At 38.9% G+C, this 17,104-nt stretch overlaps 1 protein-coding gene and 1 long non-coding RNA gene across 6 annotated transcripts in view; one reads left to right on the top strand and one right to left on the bottom strand.

Annotated features, from left to right (window-relative positions):
- Positions 1 to 412: 412 nt before the first annotated feature.
- On the top strand, positions 413 to 7,250 carry LOC308071943. Its single transcript, XR_013931395.1, has 2 exons — positions 413 to 525; positions 1,780 to 7,250. It is a non-coding gene; the product is annotated as an uncharacterized lncRNA (long non-coding RNA).
- SPAST (spastin) overlaps positions 7,211 to 17,104 on the bottom strand; it is a 35,159-nt gene continuing 25,265 nt past the window's right edge. For 4 of the 5 annotated variants that reach the window (XM_080408104.1, XM_080408103.1, XM_080408102.1 and 1 more), the window contains 6 exons: positions 15,775 to 15,854; positions 14,946 to 14,988; positions 14,229 to 14,308; positions 11,582 to 11,652; positions 9,658 to 9,698; positions 7,211 to 8,049 (listed from right to left, as the gene is read on the bottom strand). In XM_080408104.1, the coding sequence (XP_080264230.1) occupies positions 7,927 to 8,049; positions 9,658 to 9,698; positions 11,582 to 11,652; positions 14,229 to 14,308; positions 14,946 to 14,988; positions 15,775 to 15,854 (438 nt within the window). In that variant the 3' untranslated portion in view covers positions 7,211 to 7,926. Of the gene's footprint in view, positions 8,050 to 9,657; positions 9,699 to 11,581; positions 13,438 to 14,228; positions 14,309 to 14,945; positions 14,989 to 15,774; positions 15,855 to 17,104 lie in introns of all 5 variants that reach the window. The other variant, XR_013931391.1, reaches the window with a different exon arrangement.

Below are 17,104 nucleotides of genomic sequence, written 5' to 3'. Positions count from 1 at the left end.
CCGGCCCTGCTGCAGCGGCTGCCCGCGGGCGGCTTGTGTCCGCCGCTTCCCGGGGCGCGGAATCCTCCATAGGGAAGTACACCGGCAGGCAGGCCGGGCCCTGCAGGGCTCCGCGCCGCTGGCGGTGAGTACGCCTCTGCCAGAGCGGCTTTTTCCCCGGCAGAAGGCCGGAGGGCCGGTAGCTCTGTTGGAAATGTAGCCGCCGTATTGTGTGCCGAAGTTGTGAGAATCGCTCCCGTTGCTGTCAGTTCGTTACAACATCAGAAGCGTCGCAGTTCAGAGGAGTGACCTACAGGCAGCCCGGCCCGTCCCAGTGTCTGTTTTGGTGCGTAGCAGGTGCGTAGCACTAAGCCGGGGCTCGGAGGGAGGAAAAAGCACAAGGCCCGATTTAAGATCCTGCTGTGACTACTGCTACTGAGGCTCTGGGACACGGGGACACAAGGACTGCAAGGTGACGACAATCCCTTTGTGTGGCCTGGCTTGCAGACTGCTAAACCATAGCTTCTGTCGGTAGAAATGTGGACGGTAAGATCGCTTCCCATGGAACCTGCACCCACCAGGAACAAAATACAGAACCAAGGTCATCTAGGAAGCGAGGGTAGCTCTGTTAAGGAAAACTGTGACAAAACACTGCATGATATTTAATTTACAGAAAGATCTAGTCACAAGACAGCTTATTTAATACCGTGCTTGGGAAAGAAGTGGAGGAGGGATAGGAATAAAAATTTAAGCTAGGTATTTTCTTAAGACAGAATTGTGCCTAGAAAGGTACTTAAAACAGCCTTCTGTAATGCTGCCCCATCTTTGGTCTTTTAATGGTCTATTCACTTGTCCAGGGCCCGTGGTGAGAGTGACTAAAAATGTTATTTGCATCTAATCAGTTTCATGAAACACACCAAAAGCAGATGCAGAGCTGAAGTGGCCTGTGCATCAACTGAAACCAGAAACAAGCCACGGTCTTTAAAATTAATCTGCTTCCCACCCACTGGATAAATTTTAGGTGTGCATTTTCTCTGGTTCCTCTGCATTTGCAGTGCATGTAATTTCATTGCTGAAAATAAATAATCTTTATTTTCCACATTTTGAGCGTATCTGGTCCTTACAGGACACTCATTAAGAACAACTATCAGACTGGACAGGTAATTGTATTCCACAAGACATGTATTTAATGTCTCAGACCTCGTTCTAAGCTGTTGGCTGTCATGAAGAAATCTTTTCTAGTGTACAGAAGTAGTTTGGGAAACAATTTAAAAAATCCATTTGCACTCTGTAAGATTTGCATGACAGGTAGGAGAATTCAAACTGCAGCTGCTACCTCCACTCAACTTTAACCGGGAAATCAGAAGTTGGGTGAACCACAGGGCTAACGTTTTATCTGTGTGATATGCTCCACAATTAAAGAGTTGTTTGGTTACTTCATTACTGATGCATTACCGGGCTTTTTGATTATTTCACATCTTGGAGTATTTCTTCCCAGAAGAAGCAAACAAGTTATAAGAAACTGCACTTCTACAATTCAGAGAAGCTAAATACTGCAACTAATAGCACAGCTGATACTAACTTTCTGCATACAGCAAAACCAAACAGTCTTCAGGGGTGGCTTACAACTGAGGCAAGTTTGAGGCCGCCTAGAAATTCCTAGAGTGAGATTTGAAAATAACAGAAGTTACAATATTAGAACACACTGTGCTTGCAATATATATTTGCAAAAAAAGTGAAATCTTCAAAAGCCCCCCCCATTGCTGTACTGATTTTTGTTTTGTTTGCTTGCTTTAACAGTGACTGATAGGATGATCTGTTGAAGGCAGTGATCATGGCCACTTTTTGAGAGACCCCTGATGCTGCCAGATATGTAATACTACTACTTTAATCCAACTTTTTTTAAAAAAAAAAATCTCATCAGGATCCAACTGTGAGAATAGAAAACCCCAGTAGTCATTAGTAGTCCCATTAGTAGTCCAGATGCAGCATGAAGACAATGGCCAGAAAGAATTATAAGGAGTAAGGAGATGGGGATAAGTGAAGAATTTAGATTGTTACATCAGAAGTAACGGCAGCACTCTCCTCCCAGCAAAAGTGCCATTTTGAAATCAAGTAAATTGGCTCCCAATAGTGATTTTCAGGACTTCACCATGACTACCAGAATCAGTTACATGAAACCTCCTGGTTTTCACTGTGATTTAGCAAGACTAGGATAAGCACACACTTTCAGTTTCAGCACATTTATTTAGGAAGTAGCACTTCTGTTTACATTAGTTTTAAGAACTTCAGTTATGTCCTTTAGAAACTCAGTGAGGTATTTACATATTTATTGTTCCATCATCTGGTATACAACACCTGATTATTTTTTTTTTAAACCAGCAGTGATTTAATGGGCTTCAGGTTTAACAAAAAGGCTTTTCATTTTGGACATTTTATCTGATAAACAGACAAGAAAACAAGAACAGGACAAATGCAACATTTTATTGTGAAGCTAAAGCTATGTGACTGCTCATCATGCTTTTTACATTGCTTGTTAATAAAATGATGTTTAACATTTCAGAAGACATTCTTAAGAGAACAATGAAACAAGTGTGCTTCAAAATAACAAAATACAAGAATTAACCCCATCCCAGACTGGAGTCACCCAATATATTTAATGGGGGTGGGGTATAGTGTTTTGTCTCCACCTTTGTTTTTTTGTCACTTTAATCCAGATCTCAAAAATACTGATTAGCCCTTCACATGAATAAAAATTTGAATCATGTGGCAAAACCAGTTTCTCTGTTTCCAGTCCCTTTGATAGGTGTACAACTATTAAAGTACTTTCTTCCCTGCTTCTAATGGTAAAAAAAAAATCCAACCAACTTGCAGAACTGAGAGGCTACACCCCTGACATTGTAGAAGAACATGCCTATATTAACCAACTACAGAGAACATTGACTTTTTTCCCTCAAAACCATTTCTCTGAAACAGAACTTTAAGAAGTGTGGTCTTACGAAGGCAAAGAAAGTCTTGCAGCAAAACAAGGTTGATCACCATAGTTTCCAGACACATCAAGAATCTGGGAACCAAAAGATCAAACTCTGAAGAACCCACAGTGTTTAGCCAATATATATGATCCACTGGAGGAGCGTACACCTTGCCAATTATTGCCAAATTCAGGAGGTAGTTATTGACAAAGTAAACAGTTTCTACTCTAAGACAGTTAATGATTTACAGGAGAAGCAGGAAGAACACAATACACGTTTCCCCATACTTCCGAAGATTATACTGTATTTGTAGGAAGTGACAGTTAACTTCCTTATCCTGTGGAATTACAATTAGCAGTATTTAAAAGGAAAAATATTTAAAAGAATGTTTAAAGAAAAAATTCTAAAAGAAAATAACTGATCCATCGCTCACCTCTTAGGATGACCAGTAGATAGTTCTGAGAATAAAAATTCACATAGGCAAGTAAAATAACATCCTTCAACACTGAATAGCAGCTCAAGAGAACCTAACAATATCAGCAACTGCCTCTAATTAGCACAATGACCGAGATAACTAGTTGCATTCACTACCTGCCTGCTACTTTTCATTCCAATTTTGATATCTGGTAGAATCCCCAACAACTAAAAACATCACGAAAGCTTGAGACCACCACAATGACCGAAAAATCTGTCACCTACAATAGCGCTTGCCACCTCCCAAAGCCGCCACATGCAGAAGCATCACTACAGCACTGGAATAGCTAGGGAAGCGTGTCTTCGGCACAAGGATGCGTTACCCGTGTCTTGGGTAGGAAAGCAGTGTGAGAAGCTAGGGTACAAATTTTGACCATAGGTGGTTAAGGAAGCCCTAAGGAGAATGCTGCTTTCCATACTGGTTGCAGAACAGAAGTCTCTGTTAAATTTGTCATCGTATCCGACTTCAGTATTCCCAGTGCAGAGTACTTGTAAGTTCCTAAGATGGACTTGGCAGCAGTGCCAAGCTGTGCTAAAACCCGCTTGGTAAGAATACAAAAACTACTATTTATTCTACACCAGAAGGTAAGGTTAATTATCTGAGTAAGTTATATATATATAAACACTACCATTTTAAAAACATTTGAGAGAATCTAACAGTGAGATCAGCAATGGCCTCCAATTAGTGCAGTGACAACAAATACCTCAGTTTAGAGATCCTATTCTCCATTTTAAAGTGTTACCATCACATATATTACCTCCATAAAGTAAGTTGCAGGGCCACATTGGACAAAACCATATCAGCGACTTTCTGAAGTAGAGTCAGTAAGACGTCTCGGGGGCAGAATACCTATTTCTAATACACAGAACTCTGTGAAGTCTAAGAGACTAACAGGACAGAGACTTAGATGTGCATAAATATCCTAGTTTAAGGCTTATCTTTAATATTATGTGTTGGTTTTGTCTTAGCTGCAAGGAGAGAACCCGTACAGGTTTGGTGTACTCTACAGAAAAGTCAACATTAGTAAAGGGATAATCACAATACACAACAAATTCTCATTTCAAAGGTGACAAAGCATCACACAGTGCTTGAGTTTTTTTCCTCCTGTTATGCCACCAAAAGCAGCAGCCCGCAGCCTGAGAAGACACTGTTCTTCCAACATGCAGAAAGACAAAAGGTGTGTTTCTTGCTTAATAAACAGAAGCAATGATATACGAAAAAGGTTGTTAAAAAAGGGGGGGGGGGGGTGTGTGTGCAGGCAGGCTTGGGCTCATGGTTTTTTCCTCCCTCCAGTAACTGCTACACTTAGTCAGTAAAACATGCTGGCAGAGCGCCTGACAACCTGCTTCCCATTGAAATTATTCTCAAAAAAGTGGGTCAAATCACTCCTTCATTAGCAGTGGGCACATACATACACACATGAAAAAAAAGGCAGTTTAGAGAGCTAATGTAATGCCAATCTTTGCAAAGGTTAAAAGCATCCAATCTGCTGCCCTGCTTATCCTAGCCTCATTCAAGATACTGTATTAGAACATAATCTGATTTTATGGTAAATATAGCTGCAAAGTTCTATATAAAATACCACAGCCTTGGGAAATACAGGAAGTCAGCGGGGGGTGTGGGAGGTGTGTGTGTGTGTGGTGTGATGTTGAATTTTGGAGGGTTTTTTTTTTGTTTGTTTGGGCTGGTTGGTTGGGTTTTGGTGGTTTGTGTTGGTTTTCCTTCCCCCCCCCCTCCCCGATCTGCTTTTGTACAGTTAATCCAACACATAGATGAAAGTGACTAAGCTGGGACTTACTCAGTACATGTAAAACAAGGAAGCAGATGTGCATTAATGCCTTATGAAGGCCAGAACTATTCTTAAAAGACAGTATTCAGAACACAGCATAACCAAGACATTTAGGGTGATTTATGAACCAAACAGCACTGGGTCATGAGCTAAAAATCCAACAGCTGTGGAGCAAACTGATGTTACAGAACAAAACCGAGTTCTTATTACTGTGTTCCAGCACCGATTTATAGAGCTGCAGTTCATCCATTATGCAGAAAACAATCTGGCAGAAGAAATAACCAAAAAGCAGTGGCACCAGACACACAGATTCTCTTGGCCTGAACTGGTTGTACAAACAAGTGAAAGGCCTAATCCCCTTTCTCTGAATTAGCAGCTCAGACTTCTGACCCTTTGTGCTGCATACTGGTGGCGTTTCAGCAGATGGGAACTTTTACCTCAACATTTCAGGTACCTATTACATGCCAATAGGTATGTATTTGAAATTCATACCAGTATATTCCCCAAAATTAAGTGGAAGAAACCAGAGTTTGATAACAAGTATTAGGAACACTCAAACCCAGAAGTGTTACCCTCAAAGTTCTCATTTGCAAACGATCTCAAGGAAACAAGAAGCTTTATGAGTAAGACTACCAAGGGCCTACCTTAAGCTGTTGAGCTATCTGGCAGATGCTAACATAACCGTGACATCTTCATGCTTAGCACTATGAGGTCTATGACAAACACAGATCAAGTCAGCCAAAATCTCCAGCACCAGAGATGGTCTACTGAAAGCAGAACTAAGGCAAAGCAAGCAAGACATGAGATTTAAGAAACTAAAATCTTTTAGCATTTCTTGCTTTTCCAAGGGGAGTTACTCCGGGGAACAGAAGTCACACATTTCATTTACATCAGACATAGATTTGAGAGCCATACCCTTAGAAGGCTAGAAGTGGTTTGGTTAGACTATTTCAAAAGGCATACTAGTGGAACACAGTCTTCTCTTACTTAATTGCTTTTAATCTTAAGATCAATTAAAAGCATCTCTGGTTCAATAAAAAACAGAATCCCAAACATACCGCATCTGTGCATCTCAGGAGTCTGACACAGTTGCTGTTCAGTACTCAATACTACACAGTGAGCACAGAGTCCGCTCTGGGTATTTACTACTATACCTATACTGCATCTATCAGCTAGGGTCTTTTTTTTCCAAATATATATATATAATATATTATTTATAGTCAACTTTCAGGTGAGTAGTCCCAGAAATACTTGACTTGCTCCTATCAATAAAAAAATAAGTTAAATGAACAAAATTAAGAACAAAATTTTCTGTTAAGACCAAAAGCAAACAGAGCTTGTAACTCAATTTAGTTGAAACAACTGTAAACAATATGCGTATTTGTAATATCACTAAGTTAGGGGTAGTTGTCTTTAAAAAAAACCAAAAAACTCAAACACACACCCCCCACAAACCTGTTCTAACAAGGAACTAGTGTTCTGCCTTGCAAATCCATGTAGAATTTGTAAACAAGTTGTCAGGCCTTTGGAAGTAAAGGCAAAGATGTCTTCCTTTATTACAGTATTTAAAGGCTTTTTTAAAGGGTTTTTTTTTAATAGCTTGTCATTTATATAATAAAAACAAGTCTTTGTACAAAGATGCAGTTTCTTTTTTAAAAAAGCAGATCAATTGAGTGTTTCATACTTTAATATATAAACCAAAAGATATGAAAGCTATAAAAACATTAATGTGTGCCATGTATTAAACATGTAGCCTTGTATTTTAATGCTTACATGTGGAGATTTAAAAAATTATCACAATGGAAATTTTACTTGCAATTATCATCAAGAGACCAAAATACAGAGTAGAAACACATCATTTCCAAAACCTGACAATTAGCATCACTTACTCTCTTAAACTTCAGCTGGGCTTCAAGTTGTACACCATAAGCATAAGCTAACATTCTACCAATGGAAGCGTTACAAAATGCAATAAGAGAAAATACTGCCAGTAAATGAATGTCTTAGTCTATTTTTTTTATTTAGTAATCTAAATTGTTTTAAAAGACAGTTTGAATTGGTTTTATAGGGTTGGGGTTTTTTTGCTGTTCTGCTATCAAAGGTCTTCTTTAAAACTGTTCTGTGAACAATACAGTCACATTACAACTAAACAGAAAGACAAATAATAACAGACCAGCTGCTTTTTACATTTTAATAATCATAATTCCCCAATGCTGTTCTTCCTCCCTGCATAGGGAAATTATTTTATTTGGCACATTAAGGATAAAAAAAAGTCAAAAACTGAACCAAAGTTTTACAAACCTCCAATTATAAGTTAGTAAGTTACCAGGAAGAAAGCCAGACATTGATGTCATGGCAAAATTTAAAACAAAGAACACACACACACAAAACATAGGGAAAAGGTCTTCCAATGATCAATACCATCAGAGCCTTCTAGCTGAAACAAAATACACATATTATTGTTCAACCATAATCAGATTGCTAAGAATCTTATCTCAAGTCCTGTTGTGCTCTTACTTACAGCGTTTAAGTCCTCACTAAATGGCAAGGAGGCTTTGATAAACACATTTCACATTGTATAATTTTTTCTTTATCTCAAGTTGTAATGCAGATACTTAAAGATCTGTAAAGTCCTGTAAACTCTGGCTGCTTTCCAGTAGTCTGTACCAATCACTCCTCAGGCAGCACTTCATTTCACTTCAAGTAGTGTTTCACACTGTGGTATCTCCAAAGTCCTTGTTCCAGCGAATATATGCTTCCAGGGTCTGAGGGCTCAAACTGCGCTTTATCTTCTTCAAAGACTCAGTGAAATCTGATAGTTTGATATTTCTCATCTAAACAACAAGAAGTGAAAGCCATCAGGATCACAAGTGGTTTACGTACTTCAGTTTATTCAAGTAGTACTTTGGTATCCACTTTTAACAAAGCATACTCCGAGTGCTTCACCTTGACATAAGACACGTTTTTTACGGCAAGAAGTCATTTGCTGGAACAACCTCCCCAGGGAGGTGCTGCCACCCCATCGCTGGAGGTTTTCAAGATGTGACTGGGCAAGGTGCTAAATAATCTCATCTGGGTTCCCTTTCCCATGAAAGGTTGAACCAGATGATCTTCCAAGGTCCCTTCCAACCTGGCCTGTTCTATGATTCTACAACCTGATGCAAGAGAGTCTGGTAATTTAAGAATATTAGTATCTACTGGTTTTAATAAACTAACGCTTGGCAATCATAATGTCTGCCTTGTTATTTATAGCCCGTGAGACTGTGTCGTTACTTCCCGTTTCACTAGGTGGTGCAAGCTGGTGCACATGAGGGCACAGAACTGAGTGAAGAGTAAGACCAGGGATTTTTTAACATGTTTACGGCACGCTTCTGCCCAACAGGGGACTGTTGTATTCAGACCACAGCATGCTGGCGGGCAAGTAATCCCCATCAGCCAACCTCTCCGATTCAACACGTGCCTTTCAGTTGTTTGCAGAAGACATGATTATAACAGACATTTCCCACACAGAGGAATGCCCAGGCATGACGGGGATATCCGAACTGTGTGGAACAAGCAGCCTCATTATTAAATGAGTATTAACATTACAACTGGAGAAGACTCCCCACATGTCTTTAGGACTGAGTGTTTATAGGCTATTGGAGCTATACTTGTATTCACAACAAACCATCACAGATGTTATCGTCTTCCTGCAACAAATCCTTTCAGCTTATTACAGCCTTAGCCACAATCTCAGGCTAAACACGGAAAGCAACAGGGGAATTAAGTTTTCCTTCATTTTCCCCTACATAACTGTGTTTTGCACACACATTTAAACAGAAACTTTTATACGCAAGACCAACCTCTTCTTTTTTTGAGGTTTACAGATGCAATTTGTGGTGAGGAATTTTTTTTTTTTTTGCTTTATGATGGTTGACATGAAAGAAAGTAAGTATACATATACACAAATCTGTTAAAATCCCTCAGAAGTTCTCCCTAAGATGCCTTGCTTCATGTAAAGATAGAGCAGGGGGGTTAGAAATAAAATGAATCATTTGACATAATACTTCTGGGAGTGTTCTGAGGGAGTAACACTACAACAAAATAGAAGCCAGGCCTCTGACATCATCTGATAGGTAACAGATCATGTTGCAGTTCAGTGCAAAAGAAAAGAGCAGTCAGCTGAAACTAACAGCAGAGCCTTACTATCAGAGAAAGAGGTGCTCTTAAGGCTGACAACCAACACACTACACAACCTACCTCAAACACCTGAGGACAGATTTTCTTTTCTATCATTATTTGTAAAGGATTTTCTTCAATGAAGAAGTAATCAAAAAGTGTAATATCCCCCACCCCCCCAAAATTATGCTATGTATTTTGTGTGATACTAAAGGGATCTTGGAAGTTTCTGGTGAGCATGCATTCTATTCAAAGAAGAAAATACAACTGCTAGAACAGCATACCTCACTGGCAGACATGTTCTTCACCTGTTCTGGTTTTAATTCTGTAAAAATAAAGGGAGACCAGTGAGTTTCTTAAGAAAACTTTCATCACTTATGTCAACAAAAGCATGTTAAAAGCACTTTTATCCTGAAAAAACCCAGAGCTGAAAGTTACACCTCCCTGCCTCAACATAATCTCCTGTACCAAAAGGTACATCATGTTTTCACCCCCTTCTTCCACATTTCCCAGCTCCTCAAGCAGGCTGCTCTCACTCAACGCTGCAGATACAGTACAAAGTGGTAGCAGAACTACTTCTTCCTGAAGCATGGGGAACAGCACACAAGCATAACAGAGCTGCCTTCCCCACATTATTCCTGGCACCTACAACACCCCTACCCCTCAAACGCACAATTTTCATGAAACTGAAAGGTACCATCAGCCAAGAACACAGAAATAAAATCAGGCAGGCCATACAGGAGTGCTTCTTGCCCTGCACAGTACTGGTGGGATGTAATCATTCCCATGTACTTGGCCATTTTTTTTTTCCTGCAATACTGTTATGGTATCAACATATTAGAGCAAATGTTTTGCTCTGAGGGTGCAAGAAAGAATCTAGGCAGGACTGGAAAGGCTGACATTAAAAAAAAATTGAAAAAAATAAGTTGTTTTATATGGATGCCAGGAGCAGGTGGAAGAAATAGGTAAAAACATTTCATAGTCTCTTCTCAAAATGGACTTGCATGCAAAAGTGATTTGTCAGCGAAGTAAAGCCTGCATACCTAAATGCATACACTATAAGTTCAACCACCCTAAATAAATATATTCAAAATCTTAGGAGACATGATGTTTCTTGTGAGAGCTATTTAATGCAGTTCTGCTTCTCAATTATTATGCCGGGTTTTGGAAGATGTACCCCACAATCTCAACAGCTGAAAGTGAGTTGGTAAAGTAACATTACTTTTAGCAGCTGCTTTCAAAGAGACAGAGCACTGGCAAAACTGCATGCTATAGTGTTTTTGAATCAATTGAAAAAAAGTAACACACACCCACAAAACATGTACAGACCTCTCCTCCCCATAAATCATTTGAGAGAGTTGCAACAACTTTCATTTACACATAATAGGCTGATACTACAGAACACTTTTGCTCTGGCTGCCTTTAGCACCTTTCTGTTGGGTAGGACAAAATATCTACAACCAGCAAACTAGCATCAATTCATCACTGTCTTTTTTTCACAAAACCCCACTACTGACTTCTACAAAACAAAGCCCCTTCATATGTGGTTACTGGACCCATAACTAGCTAGTGAAACAGAACAAAGGGGCAGGGTGCTTGAAAAAAGTATTCAGTTTGCATTAAAACTGGGTTTTCTGAGTTGGAAACATCAAAGGAAAAACAAATAAATAAAGGTAAAACTCTACTTGAATCATAATTGTCATCTGGATCACAATTCAACATTAAAGAGAGTTTAAAGAAAGCTGTGCCATTCAAACCATATCTAAAAAAAAAAACAAAACAAAAATTGCTTCTGTTTCGCTACGTCTTTCCTTCAGACTTGAAGGAGATCTGTCCACTTTATGAAGACAAGTAAGAGTCAGAGACTGCCATTCGAGTAATAATTTAGATGCAACAGAACAGACACTAGACTAAGAAAGATGCACTAGTTAAAAAAACCAAAACACAAATCTGCAAAAAACACTTCACCCTGCTTTCCTCTTAAGACACAAAAATTGTCTGTTCCACATGGTGAGGGGTACTGAAGGGTTTTCTGTAAGGTCAGTCTTATAGGTATAGATGCTGTTATGAGGAACAGACCAAAAATCCAATCTAAAAAGCTTAATTTCAGAGGTTTAAGAATTATAAAGATGTAGGAAAATACAGCATCTCTAATATCAAAGGCACTGAGTTCTTTTCCACACTTCAATAAAAAGCTATGCAGCTTACCTCGAATAGGGCCCAGCGCTGCATCCTTTGCTAATGCGGTTAAATCACTTCCAGAGTATCCATCTGTCATTCTTTGTCAAAAGAAAAAGCCGGGGAAAGGAGGAAGAAAAAACCCAAACATGCTTCAAACCCCATCAATTTAATTGCATACAATTAAAATGATAATTAATCAGAAGTAGTATTATTTTTATGTTGCTTTGCAAATTTAATATATCAGAAGCGCATTCAGCATAAGTGATCTATATTTAAATTTTTCTGAGATCAAATTTAAAGCACAGATTTAAAATCCACAACAGCATTCTAGGAAAAGGAAAAAGACAGCAACCAACTTGGATTTGTAGATGAAAACTCATCTCAACCACATTTACTATTTGTTACAAGAATGCCCTACCAACTAGTTTGTCATAAATTAATATAAAACAAAAAAACTCAGCTGTCCTGCTCTTTCAACCCAATCAATGCAATGGGAATCCAATGCACCACACAGGTATTACAATGCGATCCCATGACCAGTTTTCTGAATAAAACTATGCAGTTGTAACTGACATCAGAGCCAAAGGGCAAAAGCAGGCATTACTAAAAATCTAACAGTGGTGTTTGGTTGTAAAAATAAGCAATAGCTTTGCAGCATGCCCTTAATGGAAATCCATGGTAGCAGTTGACCCGGGGACTCCAGGGAGTACAAAATTCTACTAATTCGGAAGAGTAAATACAAATCTGAATAGCAGCACCACTTTGCTTAGGGAGTTACAGTACAGACAGCAGTGTTTCTGGTGGGACACTTTTTTCCCCTGCATGGAAGGTTTGGTAACAGATAGACTACACTCTCAAAGTATTTGGCTAACTTCTCTACTCACTGGATTTACAGCCTGCATTGTAGCAGCATACTGAAACAGCCTCGGATAATTTACACAAGGAAAATTATCTCTAGCATAGCACGGTGACTCGCCAACTGATTCCAACATTAAAGCCTAAACCTGGAATTGCTAATGACCAAGAACCAGCTGAGGGACTTGATATGGCTGCAATGGCCTGAGCCACAACCTCAGCAGTTATCTGCAGAAGCCAGAACACGTCACACAGTTTGAAGTAAGAATTCCAATTCATCTTGGAAGGGAAATATAGTGGTCAGGTCCTTACTCGGAAGGAAACTGGTTCTGTAAGTGTGTCTTGCACACCCTTCCCACCGATTTGGGAAATAATACAGTGTAAACGTGCAGGTATGCTTTAAGTGAACTGTCTGGGGTTGCTTTGGTTTTTATTATAAGACTGGCAGACACCCAGATCATTCAAATCATCAGAACCATAACAAACCAAAACAAGAGGTCAAACCAAGGACCTAAACTTTATGGGAGCTTTTCAAGAAGTAGACTTAATTTCCAAGTTCACCAATTAAATACTTTGCAAATTAAAGGTCTCCACTGAACCAGGAAGCCAGCAACATACACTGCCAACAAAAGTGAAAAGAAGTAGTAAAGGTTGCCTAAAGAAAAATTTTAAAACCAAAAAACTCAGCCAGATCATAGAGCACAGCAGCTAGCTACAGCAGCAGAGCTTCATAGCCTAGTCTTCTGGACATCATTAATTTTGTTATAGTTTAGAGAAAAAGTTGCAGAGGAGCAAAAGAATGCATGATCATGAAGGAGGTTAAATACCTATCTCTTTTGAAACAAATATGGCAGATTAAGCAGGCAGGACCCTCAACTTTTATATTTCCTCTAAACCCTTAAAAAAAAAAAAGTGCACTTAAGTTGCACTTATAATTTGGTTCATAAATTTCCAGTTAGAATCCAAGACACTGTTTTTTTTCCTCCAGTTAGCTATTACTGTAGCCTAAATAGGCCCAAGCTAGCATCCTGCAAGTACAGAGAGAATTTATTCTGCTGGATTATACATCAAATTTCTGTAGTGTTACTAAGAGACTGCAAATGCTACATCCAATACTGTACTCACCTCCTATGTACTACCACAAATAGAAACGGAGACTGAAGTAAGTCTACTTGTGTATTTTTGATAGCTCACACCCTGTTTTCATTCCTTCCTGCCCTAGGTGCTCTACCTGCTTTTTAGTCTAATTTCCTTTACACTCATTACATTTAATTTGAGGATGACAAACGGTAGTACTGTGTCAACCTTAATAACGAAAAACAAACCAACAAAGTTTCACAATAGGAAGAGCAGTTAACCCACATTTTTCCAGTCAAATATGAAACTGAAAAGAACCTAAAATTATCCAGTACTTGCTCTGCTATGTTGGTAATATCCTCAACAAACCTAGCAATGGACCAGCAAAGAAAAGCTGCTTTTGATTTGATAATGCATGCCAAGTATAGAACTGGTACTGCCTTTTGGCATCAGGCAGAAGTGCTGGACTGCTTGGGGGAGAGGTGGAGAGAAGCATCCTCCTCCCTCCTCAGGAAAAGCAGCACCGATGAGTGTGTTTCAACAACATAAACCCAGCCAGGTGGTGAGATTATATATATGATATATAAAAACATTTTCATAGAGCCCAAAGGGACACCAGCTTCCCAAATTGCATGCAATTCATTCCCAGCAAGTACTGTCACTGTCTGATGATTTACGCTAGTTACATTTTGAATGAATGCAGTAGATGAGTATGTTTATTTAGTATGGTTACAGAACTTACCTAGCTAGTTGCGCCAACTCTTTTTGGGTCAATGGACTTCCTTGCTTGCTTAGAAGATTTTTTAGCAAAATCAATCTTGTCTGAAAAGAAGATACATTTATCAGATATAAAACTCTTCTTCACAGTACACTTAAAATTGCAACCACAAAACTACGTGTTTGTCAGGTTATCTTTCACACTTCACTAGTTTAAACTTGCCTACAGTGCTTTTGTAATTTGACTGTACACCATCATCTCTCCAGGGAAAGAGATAGGGATTTGGCAACAAATGAGATCAAGGGTCAAACCCCTTCAAAAATACATTAGAATCCTCACCAAAAGCCCTAATCTGCTGCTGAGCTGAAAGACATTAAAGAAAGCTACTTTTATCTTTTGCAATAAACACTCTTCTCCATCCAACCAAATGTGCTCCTGCAAGCCCTACTTCAGACTTGTCCATGCCTGTCAGTATGAGAGCAACACCTCAGTAGCCAAGAAATACAGAATAGCTACTACCAGATTTGCTACTAGCACATACGAAAAAAATAAAAAACCTTGAGATATTTGCCAGAATTAAAGCACAGTGTATCAATTGCCAAGCTGGGCCGTAAGTTAACTCACAGAATTGTAATCATCCACTAGGGCAAGTGGAGAACACCCTAAGAAATAGAGTTTATATTCTTTTTTTAAATAAAACTGATCTTAAAATGAAGAAAACGCATGGATAACAGCACTCACCTCCTCATTTGGTAAAGACACATATACCCGTTTGGTGAATCGTCTGGAAAAAACCAAACACCATATACACACACACTTAGAACTTTTTAGCACATACAGAGCTAACATTTGGTTTGGTAAGTGTCAAAATTTCAAATTCTAGCGAGTAGAACTATGGATTTAAAAACAATCAGCCAAACAAAACCAACAAACAAACAATATACACAAGCCACTGGTGTCACCTTACTCTTACTTTAAGTTACAAGACTCCTCCCAGAGAGAAAACACTCTAAATGTAAAAATACCACTGACCACCAGCAACGAAATGAAGCATCTCTTCACTGTACAGAGTCTTTGAAATCATTAAAGATGTGTTTTATTTGTTCAGGCAGCGCTGACACCCATTTTCCTCAATCAAGAATGAAAAGAAGAGAAAGTATGAGAACTTGCAGCACAAAAAGTCCTAAGGCAAATCTACTGCAAGATCTGTAATTGCATGGGACATCAGTCCAATATTCACAGAGAAGAAATACTGGATTTCACTGGCCAAATTTCCTCCTTCATCCTGCCATTAAGGTCCAAATAATTACAAAGCAATATATTAAGATGCAAGAGGGTATAAAATGCTGACTTGGTCTCAACTGCCGTTTTAGGCAATTTCAAGGCCATCATGCTTGTGTAAATGTAACCCAAAAGAGAAGAGACAGGCACCTTCAAGACATTATATAACCTCACCAAACTGCTTTTGCTACTTATTCCAAAACTTTATAACAGAGACATTAAGTAACAAAACCTGCTCTTCATAACGAACATCATACTATTATATTCAAACACAGAGACATGTTGATACCTGAGAACAGCATCATCAAGCTCCTGTGGCCTGTTTGTTGCTCCCATCACAAGTATTCTGTCCTCTCCAGAAGACTGCACCTATATAACGAAGGATTTGAGTTTACATCAAGTAGTAATACAACAAAACCGGTTAGAGACTTGCCATGTATTTGGCACACTAATGGGATCTTACTGTATATGCTTCTTTTTTTCTCCCCATGCAGTTAGCTTTAAAACATTCTTTAGATATATGTAATGTCAAACTAGGAAAAAGGAAAACAAAAAGAAGGACAAAGACACAGGACGCTATGCCTAAGTTATGTTGCTTGAAAAGAGCCTTGCAAGAGCACAGATGTTGCTAGGGAACTGGACGTTAAAATGCTGGAGAAAACAAAAAGCCCTCCGAGGTTTAGTGATCGAGAGATAATGATGTTTAAAAAGCTAGAGACTTTCTGCTTTTGTGTGTTTTAACACCAAACATTGTTTTGAAGCCTACAGAGAAAGAAACAATCAAAACTTTAGACTAAGGTGCAGCCAGAACCACTAAATCAGATCAGATTCATCTGATGTGGGTCTTGCAGGAAGGTGGTGATGAAAATGAAAAGCTATTCAAAAGTAAACACAGTAATTTTCCCCCAATACGCTCAACTGCAAGACTTGATTTTATACTCAAAAATATGGAGACTTACAGCTTCCAGACTTCAGAGAAAACATTTGGCTATCACAGATGTGTTATTATTCACCTAATGTCCAATCCTTCACAGACTTTATTGCTGCCTTACCGAGTCCAAAAAGTTCCACAAAATATCGTGATATAGTTACACCTTAATCCCAAGTTTGCTAGCTTAATAATTAGGTTTAATTTTCCCCTTTTCATTTTAAGAAAAACTGCATGCATATGTAATAATTTCTGCGTATCATCGTCATGTTGCATTATTTGTCCAGATTCATCCTACTTGGGAAAAGTTTTTCCCGATCCCACTGTCTATGTATATAGTTATTCTTCTACTCCAGTACCTCATTACTATTGCTTCATCAATGTAGCACACATTCACCACTGTGCCAGTGGAATATAACTAAGATTGTTCAATACAAAAAAAGGTGCTGCGTGACTTCAGATATTCATTTGTTCCCCTCCCAACTAGGAAACCCAGTTCCTTTTCCTGGGTATTACATACATGCTATTAAATATATTCTTGCTGTATCCTGTCATGTCTAAGTCATGGCGCCAAGAAAAAAATATGTATAGTTCAATAAAAAGCATACTAACACAGAAATTAATCCTTCTGATGTATCAGAGCTGTGTATACCTCTGATGTGAACTAGTCTGAAATCCTCACCTGTCAAGT

Source organism: Falco punctatus (genome assembly GCF_963210335.1).
Source record: "Falco punctatus genome assembly, chromosome: 12".
NCBI lineage: Eukaryota > Metazoa > Chordata > Aves > Falconiformes > Falconidae > Falco > Falco punctatus.
This window is presented reverse-complemented; position numbering and strand designations above follow the sequence as displayed.